Source organism: Neolamprologus brichardi, chromosome 22 (assembly GCF_056152115.1).
Source record: "Neolamprologus brichardi isolate AB-2024 chromosome 22, ASM5615211v1, whole genome shotgun sequence".
Lineage (NCBI taxonomy): Eukaryota > Metazoa > Chordata > Actinopteri > Cichliformes > Cichlidae > Neolamprologus > Neolamprologus brichardi.
In genome coordinates, this window is record NC_142124.1 from 26895001 (window position 1) to 26917278 (window position 22278).

At 39.8% G+C, this 22278-nt stretch overlaps 1 protein-coding gene across 1 annotated transcript in view; it reads left to right on the top strand.

Annotated features, from left to right (window-relative positions):
• The window catches only part of trappc9 (trafficking protein particle complex subunit 9), a 242273-nt gene that overhangs the window by 118484 nt on the left and 101511 nt on the right, over nt 1-22278 (top strand). Inside the window, exon 19 of the mRNA XM_087835023.1 lies at nt 12402-12544. Coding sequence (XP_087691149.1) covers nt 12402-12544 — 143 coding nt within the window. The remainder of the gene's footprint in view (nt 1-12401; nt 12545-22278) is intronic.

A 22278-nucleotide genomic window follows, 5' to 3' on the forward strand; every position in this document is an offset into this window, starting at 1 on the left:
GTGTACATCCCCGAGTCATCTTTCTTACCAAAAATTACAGGTGAATAAATAAAACCTTCCATCTTTTCCCTGTCAGCAATGCTAGCTATTTATGTCTCCGTGCAGCGTGTTTGTTACCGAGTAGTTTTAGACGCCCTGTCCCCCATCGGCTGTCAAATCAACAGACTGGTTCACAGCGCCCTCTCTCCTCATCGTCTAGCGATTATTACAAAGTCATTACACCACTGGGCCAATAAAAACATATTCACTCTTATCAGTCCTCCTGCCCTCTCCTGAATCTGTTGCCAACAAGCTCAGCAGAAACATCTTAATGTCAAACTGTGTCAAGGCCATAAATTTTTGACAGTGCCTTTGCAAGCATAAAATTCAGACAGCACAGTAATCTCACATTCTCCTATTGTTGCCAGCATGTTGCGTCAAGTTTGACGCCGTCATACGCTGTCTTCAGTAATGAAGCATCAGTTTCCAAGTGTCTGCAGGGCATTTGGCAACTTAGTCCTGTCCGATATTTGATCTGGATTTCACTTCAGCTGTTTAACTCTTCACTATTTCTCTGTAAGTTGTTCGCCCTCGGGTGCCCAGCTGATTGGCTCAGTGATTGACACCCAGGAACACACATGAGATGCAGTCCTAGCATCTTTCCAAATGAACATACTGCATCGGAATGCCCTCAGGCGATTTCTCAGTGTCCCGCTGAAGTCGAGGGCAGCAGGCAACTTAAACGGCTCGCTTCCCTGCCACTAGGCAGATGCAACCGAAGCAGGGGTCAAGCCTCATTTTAAGGACAATTAGACACAGAGGCTACAATTTCATCTCATTGTCAAAGTACGCCGTGACCCTCTGTCAACCCTGCGTTCAGCCACCTGCCCCAGATATGATGGAAAATCTGAAAATAAAAGATGACTTGGATTCCAGATAATAAAAACAAGAACAAGTTGAAAAAGTAAATGTTTTCAAACAATAATAGAAACTAGTGTAAGTGTATCTTTGATTTATGCCTATGGTTTGTAGGTCTAGGTCCGTGGAAATAATGTGGTGAAAGTCTCTTTCTGTGTGCTTGTGTCTGCAGTTACTGCCATTAAATTAGTGTTAATCTAACATTGTTTGAAAAAAAGGAAGACAAACATTCATTCTTTTTGAAGCATTTGTTTTTATTAAACTTTACCCAGTATGCCTGAGATAAATGAACAAAGACCTCCATATAATATACAGTGGGATGCAAAAGTTTGGGCAACCTTGTTAATAGTCATTATTTTCCTGTATAAATTGTTTATTGTTACAATAAAAAATGTCAGTTAAATATATCATATAGGAGACACACACAGTGATATTTGAGAAGTGAAATTAAGTTTATTGGATTTACAGAAAGTGTGCAATAATTGTCTAAACAAAATCAGGCAGGTGCATAAATTTGGGAACCACAAAAAAATTTAATCAATATTTAGTAGATCCACCTTTTGCAGAAATTACAGCTTCTAAATGCTTCCTGTAGGTTCCAATGAGAGTCTGGATTGTGGTTGAAGGTATTTTGGACCATTCCTCTTTACAAAACATCTCTAGTTCATTCAGGTTTGATGGCTTCTGTGCACGGACAGCTCTCTTTGACTCACACCACAGATTTTCAATAATCTTCAGGTCTGGGGACTGAGATGGTCATTCCAGAACGTTCTACTTGTTCCTCTACATGAATGCCTTGGTGGATTTTGAGCAGTGTTTTAGGTCGTTGTCCTGCTGCGATCCAGCCCCAGCGCAGCTTCAGCTTTGTCACTGATTCCTGGACATTGGTCTCCAGAATCTGCTGATACTGAGTGGAATCCATGTGTCGCTCAACTTTGACAAGATTCCCAGTCCCTGCACTGGCCACACAGCCCCACAGCGTGAGTCCACAGCATCTTATTCCAGAATGAAGCTGGCTTGTCCAAATGTGCTTTAGCAGCTCTGTTTGTGCTGTGGGCGGAGAAAAGGCTTCCTCTGCATCACTCTCACATGCAGCATCTCCTTATGTAAAGTGCGCCGAATGGTTGAACGATGCACAGTGACTCCATCTGCTGCAAGATGATGTTGCAGGTCTTTGGTGCTGGTCTGTGGGTTGACTCTGACTGTTCTCACCATTCGTCGCTTCTGTCTATCCGAGATTTTTCTTGGTCTGCCACTTCGAGCCTTAACTTGAACTGAGCCTGTGGTCTTTCATTTTCTCAGTATGTTCCTACCTGTGGAAACAGACCGCTTAAATCTCTGAGACAGCTTTCTGTATCCTTCCCCTAAACCATGATGGTGAACAATCTTTGTCTTCAGGTCATTTGAGAGTTGTTTTGAGACCCCCATGTTGCTACTCTTCAGAGAAAATTGAAAGAGGAGGGAAACTTACAATTGAGCCCCTTAAATACTCTTTCTCATTATTGGATTCACCTGTGTATGTAGGCCAGGGGTCACTGAGGTTACCAAGCCAATTTGAGTTCCAATAATTAGTTCTAAAGGTTTTGGAATCAATAAAATGACAACAGTGCCCAAATTTATGCACCTGCCTGATTTTGTACACTTTCTGTAAATCCAATAAACTTAATTTCACATCTCAAATAGCACTGTGTGTGTCTCCTATATGATATATTTAACTGACATTTTTTATTGTAACAACCAACAATTTATACAAGAAAATAATGACTATTAACAAGGTTGCCCAAAACTTTTGCATCCCACTATACATGTGTCTTCAGTGTACATGTCTAACGAGTAAGATTAAACCAGGAGGTGGTGGAATGAAATGCACTTTAAATGAAATCTTAAGGAATTGAGTGACCTTAGTTAGGTCAGATTGCTTAGCTTTTCCTAATGAGGCTCGACTCACAGAGAGAGAGCAATTCTATACCTATGAAAGTGTTCTGATCTCGTATGTTTTGATTCTTCAAACCATTTGTTGGATTGAATGTGATAGCAACATATCCACAAAGCCAAACTAGTGTTTAATAAAAATTTCAAAAACAAAGTTAAAAAAGATTGCACGATGGTATTAAAAAACATTACCCAAACATGGCTGTGTCAATATTGTTACAACTGGTACAATAATAAGAGCATTTTAAGTGGCTGAGGTCGTGATCTGTTAGCATACCCTTGTTCATTATTTTAAAGAGGGAAGGAATTATTCAAATATGCTATTTATTAACACTCATAGAAGGAGAGAAATGTGGAATTTTCTGCCACTAAACAGTGTTACAAAAAGAATTACCATATGGCAAATGAACAAATGGTTTTGTGAGAAAGGGCATCTGATGCCAAATGTCAAAGCAAAACATGCAAATCCATCCACTGTGGTGACCTGCTGGGAAATAAGGGAGCAGCCGAAAGTTATCATTTGTTTTTCAGAGTATGTCCTCTTTCTGTCTACTTTAAAGGCACTGATTGCAGGAAATGCCCTGTTACCTTTCAACCATGAACAGGTCAGCCGAGAAATCCAACACACCTGTTTAAAAAAAAAAAAGAAAAAAAAAAAGATTATAATTTAGTGTTTTACTTTTTTATTAGTCCTTGGCTGCTGTCATTGATCCTGAGCCACGTTTGTAAACTGAGTCTGAAGCAGCAGAAGATACCATCCTGACTGTTTCATGTAACAAAGTGTTCACCGTTGTTCTTCTGGGAATGGGTGACCAAATCATCTGTATGCTGCAAAGAGCTTAATCTCATTCTGACAGAAGTGACTGCTTGTTATCTTCTGAGTGATGTGGTATGTGAGACTGGGCTGTGCTGTAACTTAGAGCAGGGCGATATGACCAAAAATATTTATCACGATATACATTTGAAAATTTGCGATAACGATATAACTGACGATATAATTGACACTAGACAAAATACTTTACAACTCCACAACTTTATTAGTGCAAAAACAAAAAAAATCAATGTATTTTCACTTAAACAAGCAGCTGTTTTTTATGTGCATTAAAGTTATATAAAAATTTAACAGTGCAAATGCAAATTCCTTGCTGCCAGTTTAACCAAAAGGCATTTCCAGTGGAAACTGGCTGACATATCCTCAGCATAACCATGTATAATATCCACAAAACTTAAAAAGAGGCTATACACACACAATACGGTAATATTATGTTGAAGCACAGTACGTATCACTCCACGAGGCTCCTGCCTACGATAGCCGTAACGCTCCGACAATCCATCAAGCGATGCGGGTTCGTAGCTTAGCAAAGTCGTACTAAAACATTTGGCAGATTTTCGAGCGCCGTGTACAATATAAAATCGTTTCGAGGTCAGTAAACACAACCAGAATTCATACATAAGGCACACGGGATTATAAGGGGTGCTGTCGATTTTCAGAAAAATCAAAGGATTGATTTTAAGTGTGCCGTATTTTCCAAACAACACGGTAATAACGACGGCCCGCTAGCATGCTCTACCAAAAATAGTGCTTTGTTGTGTATCTGACGGACGAAAGCTAAACCAGTCCCACACCACTGAAGTTGCAGCATTTTTACAAACCAATTCTGGTTCATCAGTTTCATTCAACGATCCGCTTTCGCCCTTCTCATTCTCCGTCGCCGCCATGTGCGTATGAAAACAAAGGCACTGCGCATGCGCGTTTTACCCATATTCTATTGCGATGTTTCATTTTCTTATTGTTGCTGAACATTATACCGGTATTACCGTGAACAGTATGATATGGCCCAGCCCTACCCTAATTTATACGGTGAGGTGTAGTATAGAAGCTTCACAAGGGACTGTGCTGTCTCCAGTCCTGTTCACCTTGTATGTCTCAAATTTTGAGTACAACTTAAACTTAGAATACAAATCTATAGAAATAATCGGATGATTCTGTAGTAATTTTATGTATAATTGATGAGCAGGAGAGGAGTGCAGAGCATAGGTGTATGACCTGGTCGTGTCATCTTGAGAGAAATCATCTGGTTCTGATTGTAAATCATTCAGAGACATGGTGATTGACCATGGAAGGAAAAGGGAGAGTTACATGGCTCCCGTACCTGGGCGTCTGCTTCCACAACACACTGAACTGGGAAACCATCGCAGAGGTTGTCTGTGAAGGTTCTCAGTCATCCAGGTCTTCGTAGTCTAAGAAGCTTGCAAATAAAAGCGTCTGGACTTCATTAAGTTTCCTTGAAGACGTTTCACCTCTCATCCGAGAAGCTTCTTGAACAATTGGTGGAGAACCCCGGATTTTAAGCCCTATGCCAGTGTCCCCAAGAGGGTCATGGACGCCGTGTTGATTCTCTGCCTAATCACACGAGCCAAGGTGTGAAAACTGGGTGTGAGTCACAATCAGCCAAGGTTTCGGGTGAACCCATTGTGAAACCTAGCCCCCACCCTGTCATGTGATTTACTGATGTCAAATGGCCCAGGATGTGAGTGGGCGTCTGGGAAGGGATATGTAAACTGGATTATAGATGGCAGACAGTTTGTGACGTAAACCACCGCCTCTGTTGGTCGTTCACAGTGTCCATAGATGGCCTCGTTAACTCCTCTTTCAAACCATCTGCCTTCTCTGTCCAAAATGTGAACATTGGCATCCTCGAAAGAGTGACCTTTGTCCTTCAGATGCAGATGGACAGCTGAGTCATCGCAAAAGTTGTGGGCAAGCAATGTATTTTCTGCTCAAACAGAAGAATAAGTGAAAAAAACAACACATTAGTCACAGAATTCTTTGCATTTTTGACTGTTGATTGTTCTTTAAAACATTAGAGACTTCAAAAATTGATGTTATTTTTATTTCATTGACTATACATGTGTCTTCAGTGGTAATTGCATAGTGTGCTTGACTATGCTGTCAAGGAACTGCGTTGGTATTGAATCCACACTGCTTAAATTGATATTGATTTCCTGAGTAAGACAGCCTATAAGTGAATTTTCCAAAATGTTGAAGTCCTCTAAGAAACACCAAAGCATTGCCTTTGTGCCGACAAACAGCAGTCAATAAACCTCGTGAGTTTGTGCATTTTTGAGAGTCCCCATTTCTGCCTACCTGTCACTGTGATGCTGCTTCTTAGTATTCCTGTCAGGAGACGTGTGGCCATGCCATAATCTTCTCAGCACGATGCGTCAGGGTCTTTATCTCCATTCCAGTGCATTCAAAAAGCCTTCAGTTATTTGTCTTGTCTTCTCCTTTTTTGTTAATCCATTATGTGTAGGAGTGCACGATGTTCAGTGTGCACATCCATTGTCGAACAGATGCTGCATTTTGTGTTGATGAACACAGAGGATGGTCTTATGGGGTTTTGTTGTGACACAACACAGCAATGTGGCGTGATGGCATTCAAGGTAAAAGCCAATCTGCCATCCGTGTCCCGTCTGCAGTGAGTAAGTGTTTTTAAAAAGATTTTAAAAAAGGCCAATGAAGACACAAGGCAATGGTGGTTTTCTGTAGTACATTTATAATTATTTAGACCAGCTTAATGGTGATATTATTATCAAGCATGTAGAAAAACATCAATACAGGCATAAAAATGTGCAGGAATGGTTGCAAATTGGTTTATAAAAATGTAAACGGTCTTTTTGTGTCATTGCTGGCATAAGGTTTGCAAAGATGTTGGTGCAAAGAAAACACCCTGTTTTCTTCTCTGTCTGGATATGTAAGTTTATTTTGGCAACATTCACCTTTTTCGGTCCCTTTTTATATTAAGCTGTTGAACGGTAGTGAGTAGAGGTTGTGCAGAGGTAAGCATTGTCCTGTGTCCACTGACCTGTGTGGATTATTTACCACCAAGTCACAGGTGCAGAGTGAGCAATTATAAATGGCTTAGCACAAGCTAGATAGCAATAATATTAACTGCCAGCCGTTATCCTGAATCATTTCTATGTCATTTGGTTCCTTGCACTCTCACAAGTTTGAAGCGAATAATCAGCAAAAACGATCTTCAAGGTCTATTATATTCTTCAGCTCTTCTTAGAGTTAAGATCTTTGGGTTTAGTGTGGAGCCGTTTTTACACATTACTGTACTATTATTCCGATGGTAATCCGAGAGGCCTTTTTATTTTCCACATATCTCATTGTGTGCTTGTCTTTGAGAATTTCGTCCTTTGATAGAGTTTTTTATTTTGCAGAGACTGAGACTCTGAGACGCATCTTTCAGACATGATAACTAAGGTCTGGATAAAAGCAATCAAATACCAAATATTCAAGCCTTTACTCAATCTAAATATAGTTTGTTTCTCTATTTGTAGAGTTAATTCAATTATTTTAAAATATGTAAGAGAACTGATTCATTTTTATGAGATACGTTAACCAAATGTATTGTTTGTTTGTTTGTTTTAAACTATTCACACTAACCCAATTCTGAAAGACTTTGGGCACTATGTAAGATGTAAATAGAAATAAAATGCAATCATAAACCCACATTTTATTCACAACAGAAAACATATCAAATGTTTAAAATAGAAAATATTACTGCTTTAATAAAATATGAGCTCATTTTAAATTAGGTGTAAGTAACAAAAGGTTGGAAAAGTAAGTGGTACTAAAAAAAAACAGCTGGAGAAACGTTTTGTAGCTCATTAGGTCAACTGGGAGCCGGTCAGTAACATGTCTAAGATCCTCTTTTTACACCTGAGAGTTTCTCAGAAGTACAGCTGGATGGAAATTCATTAATCTGTAAAAAACTGTTTGCAAATTGTGACCAATTCCAGTGTAATGTTCCTCTACATAAATGTAATGTCTGTAAATATCTTCCCATCTACAGAGCTTAATATCATCCCAGTCTTAGCAAAATCTAGTGAAATCTCTGTGGGCAATGAACAAGGCTGGAAACCAATGTTGGATATATGTGATCTTCAGGCCATTGGGAAGTGCTGCATTAAAAATGGCCACAATTCTGTCATGGGAATCACATCGAATAAAACAAACAAGTCTGCATGTATGGGGATATGTAAATATATTGCCTATGGATATATAGTTTACACATCTGGAAAGACACCATCGGTACACAGTTCTTTGAGCATTCCAGCCCTCTTATATTTCAGCAAGACAATACTGAACTGTATACTGCATCTAGCACAACAGCATGACTTTGTAGTAGAAGAGTAGGTAGTAAGCTGGCCTGCCTACAGTCCAGAACTTTCACCAGTTGAACACATTTAAAGCGTCAAGAAACAAAACGTATGTGAAAGATCAGCCAGAACTGTTGGAACAGTCAGAATGGGACGACTTTCCTCTCCACTTAAGCAAGCTGGTGTCCTCAGTTTCCAGGTGTTTATGAACTTTTTTGAGAGACACAATTTTTTTTGAGACGTGTTGCTGTTTTTGCACAGCTGAAAATTTGAACTCATGTGCAGTAAAACTGACTAGAACTAAATTGAATTCATTTGGTTGCTTATTGTGGCTAATCTTAGCAGTTACACATATGCTAGTGTGGTGATCATTGCAGATTCTCACACACACACACTAAATACAACCTGTAGTTGTCAGTGATGGTGAACACATTGATAAAGTGATTGCTCAAATCTGGGCATTCTCACTAATCATGTTGTGTCTGCATCTGTGCAGCCAGGCATTGTGTTGTGCTATTAAAGCAGTGTGTTGTTACTGGCATGCTCCTAGCACAGCCAGCTCATTACAGAAGGACATATTTTTAGCATGGTGTGATTGGCGTGGAGTCCTAAGAGGAGAGCGAGAATTGAATGAACGAGGAGCTCAGGGGCTGGCCCTGGACTGAAGAGAGAATCGGAGTACACAATCGCTGTTTGATAGTGTCGCTGAGACAATCGCTGATCCTCGAGAGGATCGTGTTGAAGTTATTAGTACCACATAGGCAGCCACAAGATGACACTTACGTAACATAGCAACGGGTCGGCTTGGAGGAAAAATGAGTTGCATATCTTTTTATGTCTCACTGTTAGAAATGCTCACTATAAACAAATATGTTGCAATACACTGTAGAGATATGAAGCATCGGTTGTTTGTTTGAATGAAGCATTTTGTGTCCCAGTGCAATGTTATGGCTGTTTGATGTGTTTAAAATAATTTTGACAACAGACGAGTTCTGCTGCAGAGCAAAGCTAGACAACGGTATTAGGAGGATAAAGTTGTTCTATGTTGGAGGAAAACAAGTGAGAGAAAATGTGGACTTATCCTGGAAACTGTCTACAACTGGTTTCTCTACTCAAGGAAGCAGAGGGAATTTAGTCAATCAATTTGAATGAGATTTATATCCTTTCATTCTGCTGCCAGCACAGCATGAGTCTGTCTCTTCCTGGAACTGTAAGACAGCTGTTCTTCGTCCAGATCCAAAGCAGACTGGCTCCACCGCTTCACTTCCACAGTAGTAGTAGAGGACGAAAGTATTCAGAGGATATCAGAGTTTTCATTTGCAGCCTTTGTTTTATTTTGCATTCGATCACAAGGTTGGACTTAAAATTAAGCATTCTGATGCTGTTGATATGATACTAAGACCAGTGGTTTAACAGCACATTATTCTAGCTGTTTGGTATTTGAGTACACTGATCTGCCACTAAAGTGTAAAGTTTTTTTTGTCTTTTTTTTCTCTTCTTGTTCTTCCACTCGAAGCCAAATTAGTGCCAGAAACACAGTTTCAGGTCATGTGTCATTTAAGACAGTTTTGGCTTGCATGCATTATTTTAAATCTACATCAATGCATTTATGTACAGCGCAGTAATAAATCATAGGCTTCAGCTGTATTACTTACATACTGTTTCCGTACCTTGTCTAGTGTAGTTATTTATTTGTAATTTAAAAGTTACTGACCTTTGTTACATTTTGTCAACCCATCACTGTTTTTGAGACTCATTGGGGGATGTGATGTATGACCAACATTCCAGGATACAGCCACTGTCAGTGCGCCCCAGGGCAGCTGTGGCTACAATGTAGCTTGTCTGAATGTGTGTGTGAATGGGTGGATGACTGGTTTAGTAAAGCGCTATACAAATACAGGCCATTTACCACTGTACTATGTGTTTTTATAAGTCCAAAGACTTCACACTATACTGTTACTGTCCATGTCTTATTCTGTCAGTCCCCCCCATAAACTAGTTATTTTTTATGTATAAAGATGTAATGTTCATTACTGTGAAGAGGATATTGTGACAGACAGTTTTGAAAATAGGAGTCAGGTGACTGCTGCTTAAAAATAACAAAGTTGTGCATTTGCTTTAAGATCAAACATCTCAAAGTTAATGCACACATCTTAATGCAGTAGCTGTGATTCCATTTGAATGAGTTCACTAATGAACAACACATCATTGCAATTTGCCCCCTTATATTATCCACCACTCCATTTAACATTTTCTTACTTTTTCAGGTAATTTAACTCATTTTTAATTAACTTGAATTACTTGGCAGATTAAGCAAACACCACTTATTACTGTAATCATGTCAATTTTTACGTCTGCTTCAGCATGTGTGTATGTAAAGCATAAGACAGCGTCATTAGAGCTCTCTCTGGCTGATTGTGGCGTTACACATGCAGTCAGACTGTACTAAATATGATTTTTTTTAAAATGCAAGAGGAAGGTGAATAAAAGACCAACCAGCACCTGTTTGTCAGTTTTAGTTAGTGTCCTAAGTGAGCATGTCTGGAAAGTTCTGGGTTTGCATTAGCAAAGCTGAAACATATGTTTGTTTGTTGAGTTGCTTAGGTCTTGTTTCATTGACCTTCATGTTGGTCAATGAAATCATCTGGTTGTAGTAATGTAATGTAGATTACACTGTTACAGTGTGGGAAGATATGTTACAATTAAATAAGACAAAATAGATGAATTCGCTTAGAAATATCTACTCATTTTGAAATGTCTGGTTAAGCTGGATGAAAATCAACTCGTATCAGCTTCACGATATTTAGGTTTACTAACTTCTGTGAATCTGGATAATTTGGGGGTGTTTGACATTGTTAATGTTTTGTTGAACATGTAAGGTTACAGAGCTTTATCCTAAGGCACACCTTAGTATAAAGCAAGAAAGAATCAGCAAGAAAAGTGGTAACAAGCTAGTTTCAGGTTTATTTCATTTAGCTGAGTGTTTTTCTTATCTGTGTCCTACCGTGTTTACAGATAAATGTACTTGTTTCTAGTCTGGATCTACGTAAGTCAAGTTTCTTCTTTTTAGATTTTGAATTTTTCCAGTTAAAAGAACAGAGTTAGTGTGTCTGTGTAATTTGACAACCAATTGGTGGTCTTATGTGCTTGAAATGAAGGCAGCTGGACAGTGAATATGTTTCACCTCACATCCAAGAGACGTCTTCAATCCTAAAAACTGATGGAGTCCCATATGTTTAATCCATAGTGGGGTTCTCCCCTTGGTGGCGGTCCTGAGAGCCATTGATCTACCCTATAATAATAATAATAATAATAATAATAATAATAATAATAATAATAATAATGTCAGTCTTTAAGGGTCACATGAGCCAAGTCCTTTGTGAAACACTGCCCCCCACCCTGCCAACATGTGAGTCACTAAGGTTACAAGGGTCAAGTTGTCATTTTGGGTTCAGTTGCAAGGGAAGGCATCTCAAGACGGCATCATCGGTGGCTGAGAGCTTCTGTCACAGGCCACATAACGAGACAAGACTGAGCTGCACATCTGCAGCCAAAAGAGAAAGGATACTCTTTTAGGCATGCTAATGGTTTCATCCTAAGGGGAAGATGAATAGCTTTCATGGGAATCCATGGTGCCATGGAGGGCATTATAATGTATAAGGAAGAGTGTAGGTTTGTAGAACATGAAAATATACCAGGATGTGAAATAAAGCCAGAACCGTACCAGATAAGTGTAAGTTTGGAATTAAGCTGTCGAATGTACAATAATAATAATTCTCTCTAATGTTGTTATCTCTCATTGCTCAGTGGGCTCTGCTTTGTTCATTAGGTTGTAATAGGTCAGCTGTCTAGCCAGCAGGCTCCAAATCATTCCATTTTGGCTCTCAGCCTCCACAAAAGTGGACAAAGAGCGAAAATAATGAAGGAATCAGTGATTTTTTTTTTTCTCTAGAAAGGCGCAGCCAGTTCCTCCATCAGCAATTTTCAGAGAGATGATATATGCTTCATAAGAAAAAAAAGCAGGACCTTGGATGATCCTTTTACCCTGTTTCAGCCCCATTGCCTGAGTCAGCTAGTGCTCGCTCACCATAAATTGCCACTTTTAATTTCCCCACGCTTCGCCCACTTGGCTGCTTATCCTGTGGCCCTTCCTCTCTCCCCAGCACAGAGTACCTTTGAGTAATTCTGTGTGTCCAATCTCCACCACCCTCCCCCCCATTATAGTGGCACACAGCCAGAAAATCCACGCTTTTTCACCCACACTCAACACCTTCTCCTCTCAGTTTTAGGATGTGACATGTTGTTCATGAATCATCTGTTTTGGAGTAACTTTGCAACACCTGGGCCTGCTTCTTTTAATTTGTTTTGATCTACATTTTTTCCCCTCGTCTGTTCTTTTGCAGACTTTGGAGTCAGTGTTGAACTTCAAGTACTCGGGGGGAGCAGGCAAAGTTGAAGGCTACTACAGGGAGTTGTCTTTGGGTGTCCATGTTGATGTGGAACCTTCAGTGTTTTTCACCCGAGTCAGCACCCTCCCTGCTACCAGGTAACTATTAAAAAATTGTATAGCCTTTCTGTTTTTATGTTTATTTTACTGTAAAAATCACAATTTTTACATAAAGAAGTTTATCTAAAGAGTGAATGTGGGGTCTGCAGAGACTGGTGGGCTAGTTTGGTGAACAACAGTATAATAATAAGATAACTATTTATTTTTATTGTACTGACATACGTAGTACAAACTGTCCCACATCGCCTCAAAAGCACAACAAAACACAACACAGTAAACTTTAAAGTGGATATGAAGTGCACAAAAAGGTATGAATAATAAAGAATGAATGAATGGTCATAAATAGTATCATAAATAATCATAATTTCTAAATCTTTCGCTGGCCTATTACCGTATTTCCCGGACTACAAAGCGCACCTGAATATTAGCCGCACAAGCTAAAATCAGGGGAAAATCCTGTTTTGTACATACATTAGCCGCACCTGACTAAAAGCCGCATGTGTTTCAATGTTGACTTATCATATGTAAGAGAATATGCACAAAGGGAATTGTCAGGAAAGAGATGGCTGTTTGGAGACACATCCCTTTTATTAATATTTTGAAAAACAAGTTATGGGTACATATTTGCATAACTTTTTAGGTATATGTACAAGTGTCGGTAATTACAAGTACGAAACATGTACTGTGCTTCATAAATGAGTAACAAATGTAGTACATAACAATAACCTACAGCACACCAGAAAAATAGATTCGGACTACCTTTTAGGCTCAGGTGCAGTGACACGGCTTTAACAAGAAGAAAAGTCAGTCATTCACCACCATCTTCCTGCGCACTAAAACCACCAAAGTCCTCTTCTCCAGTGTCGGATACGAACAGGCTCAGGATGGCTTCGTCCTCCACTCTCCGCTTCTTTCCTTCGTTGTCACTTTCAAAACCAAACAAATCCTCGTTGTCAGTGTCAGAGTCGAACACCCTCAGAAGGGCCGTGGCGGTGTCCTCCTCTCCATCATGCAGCAGTCCAGCCCTTCGAAATCCGTTGGTGATCATGGATGTTTTCACACTTTTCCACGCTGTCAGAATCCACTGGTGGAGTTGAGCAAAACTTGCTTTTCGCAAGTTTATCGCCGCTCATCATCCACACCTCCCGCTGAACGCGTAGCGCTACTTTGAAGTTTGTTTTTCGCGCTGCTTGTACGGCACTATGTTGCCTGGCGGATGGACATGTGACCAACATACCACTCTTGAACCCCAATACTGTGTGTCTGATCACATGCCCTTCTGCCAGGCAACGTAGTGCCGTACAACAGCGGAACAAACAAAACAAATCGTCTTACGATATGACAAAAATCATGGACAATCCATAGAAAAGCCGCACCTGACTAAAAGCCACAGGGTTCAAAGCTTGTGCAAAAAGTAGCGGCTTATAGCCCGACAATTATGGTAACTAGAATACGATAACATGGATAACATTGACTGTATATAAAGGATGGACATTGTACCACAGTTGTTTCTTCACATTCTGCTGATAGCTTTTCCAGTAAATGCTTTGCAGAAGACTAATTCACTCATCATTCAATGCTCAGTGCTGCCTAAAGTTGTTAAAGGAAGTGTTAAAGTATCTCATATTTAGCAAAATGAAGCAGTGTTTTCTAAATGCTGACAGTAACGAAGCTGTTAAGTCTCTGTTCAATGGTTCTTCCTCAATGTTTGATCTTGTGACTTTCAACTTCCATGCAGCTTTTATATCTTATTCGTGTAACTTCATCATTCAAACAGATAAAATAACAATACTAACTCAAGTTAGCGACTGCAGTCGCAGACAAGGAATGAATAATAACCTATCACAGAGCTTCCCTTGTCACAGCAACTGGTGATAAATCTCATTTGTAAAGCTTCATTTTGCGTCATACACAGTTTTCTCTCTTGATTTGGGGAGCAGATACTGACATTCTCTTTAACCACTGCAGCAGCAGCCCTGCTATGACACTATTGTTAACCAAACCCGAGGACATAAAGATGATATTTTCACAGATGGGTCAGATAGAGGCAGACGTGAAGGCACACTGAATGGATATTCATGGCCTCACATATCCTCACCCATCCTCACCCACTTTTATTCCCTGGTCTGTCTCGCTTCACTTTACTATTTTAGTCGTGAAAAAACTCCAAGTAAGGGAGACGGATCATAGCAGAGTAATGGCCACTTGAGGTGAATCATTAGCAGTAATAATATCTGCAGTTTAAGCCATCAATCTTGGCACTGTGCTGATAGATGTGCTGCACCGACTGTTATACCATCACCCTGTCATCACAGCCCCCTCTCCCTTATCTCTATAGCACCCTTAGCTCTCTCAGCCTCACAGCTCTATTATACAGTATCTATTGGTTATCGACTAGATCTGAAAATATTTGAAATGTGCTGAAATTGAAAGGTTTAGAAATGTTTCAGTAGACTGAGTCTTAAAAACTCTAAAGTGAACTAACCTTTTTCTTTCTTCTTTTAAAAATTTATTATGGCTCAATTCCACATTTACTGACTCAGTGGGCTTTATATCTTCAGTCCTTGACCCTCACCAACCTAAAAGCAAGGTGCTCAAAAACCGCAGCGCATATTAACGTGCAAGAAGTCTCCTCACCCACAGACAGACTGTACTGTTGACATAATGTGTGAATATTTGGCCCCTTTCCATGTTTGCATGGAGAGTCGTGCAGAGCATGCTGTATTTTGTATCTCAGTTGGTTAAGGTAAATTTAGGATTGGGATTTTTAAATATATAATAAAGATATTCATAAAACATCTTTACCACAATACTTTGAAAACTTGGCTAGTACCAAAAACTGGCATTAAACACTTTGTCAGATTTTTCTTACTCATTGAGTGATCAGAAAATTGAAATTATTCGATGTGGTTAGGATAGTTGCTTTTAAAAGTGTTCATTTATTTTAATAAGAGGGGAGATGTTCAGAATGAGTGTGTCCTAAAACTCGGCCTCTGTCTTTACCTTTAGCTCTTTCTCATTCTGAATGTTTAAAGCCGAGCTCTGGGTATTTCTGATTTTTGTGGTGGAATTACTTGTAATAAGATCGTCTCTTCAGCCATCAGATTTTCTTTTTAGAGGATGATCATCCTCAACCTACAGGACCTACACTGTCGTCAGCAAATTATATCAGAAACATAATGATTCTCCTTCAGCTGCCTGTCGTTGCTCTGAATTGCAGTGTTATTTTCAAAGAGAAACGTGCACAAACGCTGTGCTAACGCTCTATGACTTTTGTTACTACATCACTTCCTCATTGCCCTGCATGCCTGCTTAGCAGAATAATGCTCTTTCATTGAGTAACTGCATATTGTTAACTTTACTCAAAGAAATATGGTTAATAGAATTTGACCAGCCGCACCGGCAGACCTAATTACTGCCAGACCTGTTAAATCAAATCACTTAAATAGAGCCTGACCAAGTGAAGTCGTCCAAAGATCATTAAAAGCAACACATCATGCAAAATTTAAAGAAACTCAAGAACAGGTGAGAAAGAAAGTATTGACATATATCAGTTTGGAAAGGGTTAAAAAGCCATTTCCAAGGATTTGGGACTTGAACAACAGTGAGATTACTCACAAATGGAGAAAAACCTGAAACGGTGGTAAGCGTGGCATCCATTGGAGAGTTAAAAGTAAAATCTGTTACTGACCAGAAAGAATACAAAGAGTCGTGCTCAACCATGGTAAGGAAATCCCAAAAGTTGATTCCATTCATCTGGATGTGAACAGAAACGTTTCATCATCATCCCAGTGACTTCTTGAGACTCGAGAGGATGAGGAAGAAAATCAACATTTTGGGATTTGCCTAAAAACATCATGATGATCCCTAAAACTGTTGAGAAAAGATTTTGTGGACTGCTTAAGCAAAACTGAACTTTTTGGAAGGTTACATCATGTGTAAAAACTAACACAGGATTTCATAAAGAGAACATCATGCAACAGTCAAACATGGGGGAGGTAGTGTGGTCTGGGGCTGCTTTGTTGCTTCAGGACTTGGACCACAATTGAAGGTACCATGAATTCTGCTCTCTACCAGAAAATCCTGCAGGAGAATATCCAGCTATTAGTTCATGTCCTGAAACTCGAGCTCGCGTTGGTATATGGATATAAGTTTAATTCCTACGTTTTTCTGTATTTTACTTATTCGCATACTATAGATGAAAATTAGTCTATGTGGCTAAATCTGACATGATGAATTTAGGTGTGAATGTCGATTAACTTGAATTGTCCTTATAAATAAACAAACTTGGATTATGCAGCAGACGACGATCGGAAACATACGACCGAGTCACCCTCTGAATGGCTAAAAAAGCAAAATGAAGGTTTTGGAGTGGCCTAGTCAAAGTCCCGACTTAAATCTAATTGAGATGCTTCCTCCACAGCGATGTGAAAGAGTCATTGCCAGTAATTTCAAATGCTTGATTGCAGTTCTTTCCGCCAAGGGTGGCACAACCAGTTATTAGGTTTTAGGAGGCAATTACTTTTTCAGACAGGGCCAGATAGGTTTGGATAACTTTTTTCCTTTAATAAATGAAATGATCGTTTAAGCACATTTTGTATTTCGTCGGGTTAGCTTTGTCTTCTATTAAAATGTTTCGACGATGATCTGAAATGTGTAATTAATATAAAAACAAAAACATCAGGATAAGTGCTCTTTTTCACAGCTTGGCAAACTAGTTGTTAGATAGAAGTCGGTGCCGCCAACTTTCCTTTCTTACTGTGTTAATAACATGCAGCACCAAACATAGGGGGCACCTGTGTTTGAAATGACCTTTGACCATCCACTGATGCATCACTGTTACCATTTAACACTCACAGAGTAAATAATAGCACGTCTGGACCTTCTAAGACTACCTCTACAAGGCTCACAGATGAGGGATTGAGATAGTTTACAATAAATATTTTAGACACATGGGGCTCACAGTGTAATAACATTTATTCAAAAACCCATTGTCTGCTTACCCATGCAGAGTCCACACACATTCATTTTGTTTGAATTTCCCCTGTTGAAGAGTCAGCGTTACTTGTTCTGATAAGCACTATTGAATTTTAAAAAAAGAGAAGTTGAGAGAGAATTTGGAAGTGGTGGTACAAAACTGCTCAATAATACAGCAGCTTATCCTTACGATCTGTTTTTCTGTTTTTCTCCCTCTCCTCCCCTTCCTGTCTCGCTACTTATCTGTTCCTCTTTATGTCTCTTAAAAAAAGAAAGAAAACCAGGAGAAATCCTCCTTATTTGTGTAGTAGTAGAGCAGCTGCTTGCATCAGTGTTTAGTCTCCACCGTTCTCCTCATCCAGTCTATTCCTTTTCATCATCATCTTCTTTTTTCTTACTTTACTTTTTTAAAAAAACCCTTTTTCTTTTTTTCCTGTTTTTTTCTTCTTTCTGCCCTCCAATGAATTCACTATTGGGGAAACACTGGTATTTAATGATTAGTGGATGTAGACAATATTAACAGATAAAACTGTCATGGTCTTGGGTTGGTGACCCAGTGTTTTTGGTTATGTACTTTTACTTTTGATGGTTTTGTATTTTCTAGGGTTTAGTGGTGTTCCCTCTGGTTGGTGTCTTCCCTGCTTGTGCATTCCCTTAGTGTAGTAGGTCTCTGTGTTTAGTCCGCGTCTCTGAGTCTGTCATTACGTGTATGTGTTTCCTGTTTTACTTTGAAGGGCTGTGTCTTATGCCAGCGCGTTCTGTTTACGTTTCCCCTGCCTCATCAGTTGTCATGTATTCCAGGTGTGTTCCCCTCCTGTTTCCCATCCCCTGATTCCTGCCGTGTGTATTTATAGGGTGTGTTACCTCGTCCTCGTGCTGGTTCGTCTGTGTTGTTTCCCCTCGGTCTCCCCGTATGTATTTCCCCGGACCTCCCTGCATCTTCGTTTCTGGTTTGTTTTGTTAGTTTTACCCAGTTTAGGTTTTCCTGTTTCACCTTCACCCACGCCATTGCTGTTTGTATTTTCTTTTGTTAAATAAACACTCATCTGCACCAGAGCTGCCGCATTTTGGGTCCTATCTCCAATTCCACACGTCTGCCACACCGGACGTGACAAAAACAGTACAGTGTTGTTTATTATTTCTTTTTTGAACTCAGGCCATGTTCTGTATCAAGTTACATGTGAAGCAGACTTAAAAGGGAACCATCACGTAGTTCACATGACCACAGTTTCTACCAATGCTGATATAGTAAATATGAAAATTGTATTTCAGAACCAGTATGGGGGAAAAAAAGCTAAAACTAATTAAATTTGTGTTATTAATGCCCAATTAGTCATCTTCATATAGCTGTGTAATTAATTAATTCAACTAAAGGTAGCGCTTCGTATTTGTCAGGTATAGCATATAGTTCCTTCCTGGCATCACTGTTAAATTCAGAATAAAACAAGACTTTTTTTTAGCTGGTAAATTGCTGTATGGTAAAGCTTTTGATTTTGTGGTTGTAGAATTCAACTAGTGAACCACTGCAGCATCTTTCTGCGTGACTGTCTGTTATCTAAGTGTTGTTTTCTAATAAATGCATGACATTTTGTAAAAGAATCATCTCACCTGCTCCCAACAAGTGGGTGGCTTTGAGTATGGTTAATCTTTGGGCCAGAATTGTGTGTTGCTGGATTGCTAGTGACATCAACTCGTGAATGTGTCCTAGAGATGACTTGCAATGATCCACAGGTGCAGACAAAGATGAATAAATACAGCTTTACAAAGATAAATCTGCTCATTACTCCATGCAGTTGTGATTCTTTCTCCTGTCTCTGTCCTTCACTGTTACTGTCATGAGGCATGTTTTGTCACCTAGCTAGCTAACTGGCTCCCTCATCAGTGTTGGGTAATGTTTCCATCACGGCTAATAAGATAGCTGCCACCGTCTGCTGTTCACCTTTTACTGTCCTCCTTTGACTCCCTGCTTGCCTTTTTCACTGCTCACACTTTCAACAGCATGTCACCACCTAATATGTACAGTAATATTAGTGTTATAACAGCAGACCAGCAGATTACGCTAATGAGTTACATTCTGCTGTGACCTCTGCATCTCATTTACCACTCTACTCTTGTTGAAGAACTTTAACTCGTCTGTCTCTGTGTCTCTTTTTCTGAGTTACGCTGTTCTCAATGCAAATGCTAAGCTTCCAGAACAAATGCACGGCATTTTAAATATGCTTATATCAAGTAAGGAACACAATGTGAATAAAGTGAAAAGAAAAATTAAATAAGTTTATGTCAAAATAAAATAGTGGCTTGCACATTAGGCAAATGTGCAAAAGGTCATATCTCCTTATGCATAGCCATACGCTTTAGTGACCTTTTATGAATTAGGGAGAAGCTTTTTTTTTTTGTCTCCTTCTTCTTCAAAATAGGATTACGGGACAAAATCTGGTCACTAACAAACTGATTTAACCTTTAGGCTTCTTATGAGCAAAGAGAATGTGAGAAATTTCACTATTTGTTTAAAACTGAGTGTTGCTGAGTGTAGTCTAGTCAGGCTTGTTTCTTGCCTGCTCTGGCTGAAAAATGGAATATTTTACTAAATCATATCAAGATCAAATACCTTGAAGTAAGCCAAACGAACGAATACATGCTGTGTTTGACAACATCATCTGTCTACGATGTGAAAGCGTAAAACTTAATCACCCTAAATTAGTGGTTATCAAAACTTTCTCCTGGCAGGAGCCCCCTTAAGAAAATGAAAGCTGGACCCTGCCAAGACGATCACCCACCCATCTTTTTTTTTTCTTTCGTCAAATCAGTCTTTAATGAAAAAACGACCAGGTTCAATAAGCATTTGGGCATTTTCCAAACATAAATTACATTCACTCAACTTTATACTTTGTCCTGATTCTCCTCTCCCCATACAGCTCAACCCCCCATGGCCGACCCCACTGCAGTGGTTCTGTGCTTAAAATAACACGACATGATTTCCGTCTCATTCGGTAGCCGAGCGATTGTTAATCTGTTTCAGGTGCTTTGGCGTTAATGAAATTAACAGCAGGTGCACTAGTGGGGGAACAATGAGACAACCCACGTGGAGGCCCCTGATGTTGTTATGTGACGGCTGTGTGCACGCAGGGGTGGTGATACGAAGGACCCAAAATGCAGACTCACGGAAATCAAAACTTAAACTCAAAACAGCTTTAATGTGAAACTCAAAAAAGCAACAAAACTGAGTATCCAAAAATAAACTTACACGAACAGACTGACAGAACACACAGCTAGATAAACGGTAGATCGCGACAATGACAAACTGAAACACAGGGCTTAAATACATAGAGGGAGCAATCAGGGAATGGACAACAGGAGGGAAACACAGCTGAGGCAAATCAGAACTGACGAGACAAGGAAGCGTAAACTGAACACACTGAGATAAGACAGAGACCTTCAAAGTAAAACAGGAAACACATAACACAGACTGAACAAAAGACACAGACTCACATGCAGGCACTACAACAGAGGGAACAGAGATGTGGGACCAGGGCAGACAGACACTGACTGGACACGGGGATATAGCAGACAGGGGAGACAGCAACTAAGGATTACACAGAGACAAACCATAAGACATGACTCTAACGAAAACCCAAAGACTAGAAATTATAAATAATATAATAAACTCAAAAACCCTGGGTCAACGACCCAGGCATCCTAACAGATGTGTCCCCCCCCCTCATCTTTTCTGACAGTTTCTTCGCTAGTTTTGTGTTTTTCTGCGGTCAGTGTCACTACTGGTAGCATGAGGCGATACCTGGACCCCACAGACCGGTATCTGCTCCTTCGTGCAAGCAGGAACAGGATGAGCACTGCCAGGAGCATATCAATAGAGGGATACACAGATCTCAACAGGCTGGGCAACAGCGCCCCGCGTGTTATTGGGTGTCGGGATGAAGTCCTTGGACCCATTGTAAGATCCTGCGGTGGTGCAGTGGGTCCTTGGTTCCTCCCGGTGGAACCAAGGACCACCAGGCCTCATGTGGTAAGAGTATGCAGGTAGTTCCTGGAAGAACCGACAGGAACCATGGTTGCCTGACCTAAATCCAATAGAATAGATCTGGAAAGAATTCCAAAAGGACACTATCTGAGGATTATCCTGATATTGTTAGGCACGTGGGAGTCATACAAACTACTGAGTACCATTTAGAGTTGCTGGACTTCTCATGGACTAGCCTGCTGCATCATTTTTTCCACTTTGGGTGTCTGGGAATTCTGTAGGTCGATCATTTTAGTTTCTTTCCTGACACAGTCCATATCGGTGTTTCCAGCATGACTTTTTCCCCCTCTGCTGAGATCTGATGGTTTTTCTGTGTGTGTGTGTGTTTTTGTTTTGTTTTGTTTTTTAATTTCTGGGAGCAGTGTCATGCATATAGTATTTACTTTTTACTGATATAAAATAAGCTTTTATTGACATTGTAAACCCTTTTTCAATTGGTTATCTGGTTGTCAGATAACCAGTCTCCATATTCTCAGTAAGCCTCCCAACATACCCACCACCATGCCTGCAGTTTATATTTTTTATAGTCTAAGTTAAGTGCCAGTTTGAGTTTTCTCTATTCTACCGATCACATCTTATTTGACCTTTTACTCATAATGTTTATGACACAATTCAGTAGCGTTTTGTTCTTTTGGGCCTCTTCAGAGTGAGTTGACAGATCTCTTAAAGAATGTGATGAATAGGCAGGATGTGTGAAATGCTCAGTGATCCATACTTTACAGGAACCTGTTAAAATCCTATTCACTTAGCACTGTGT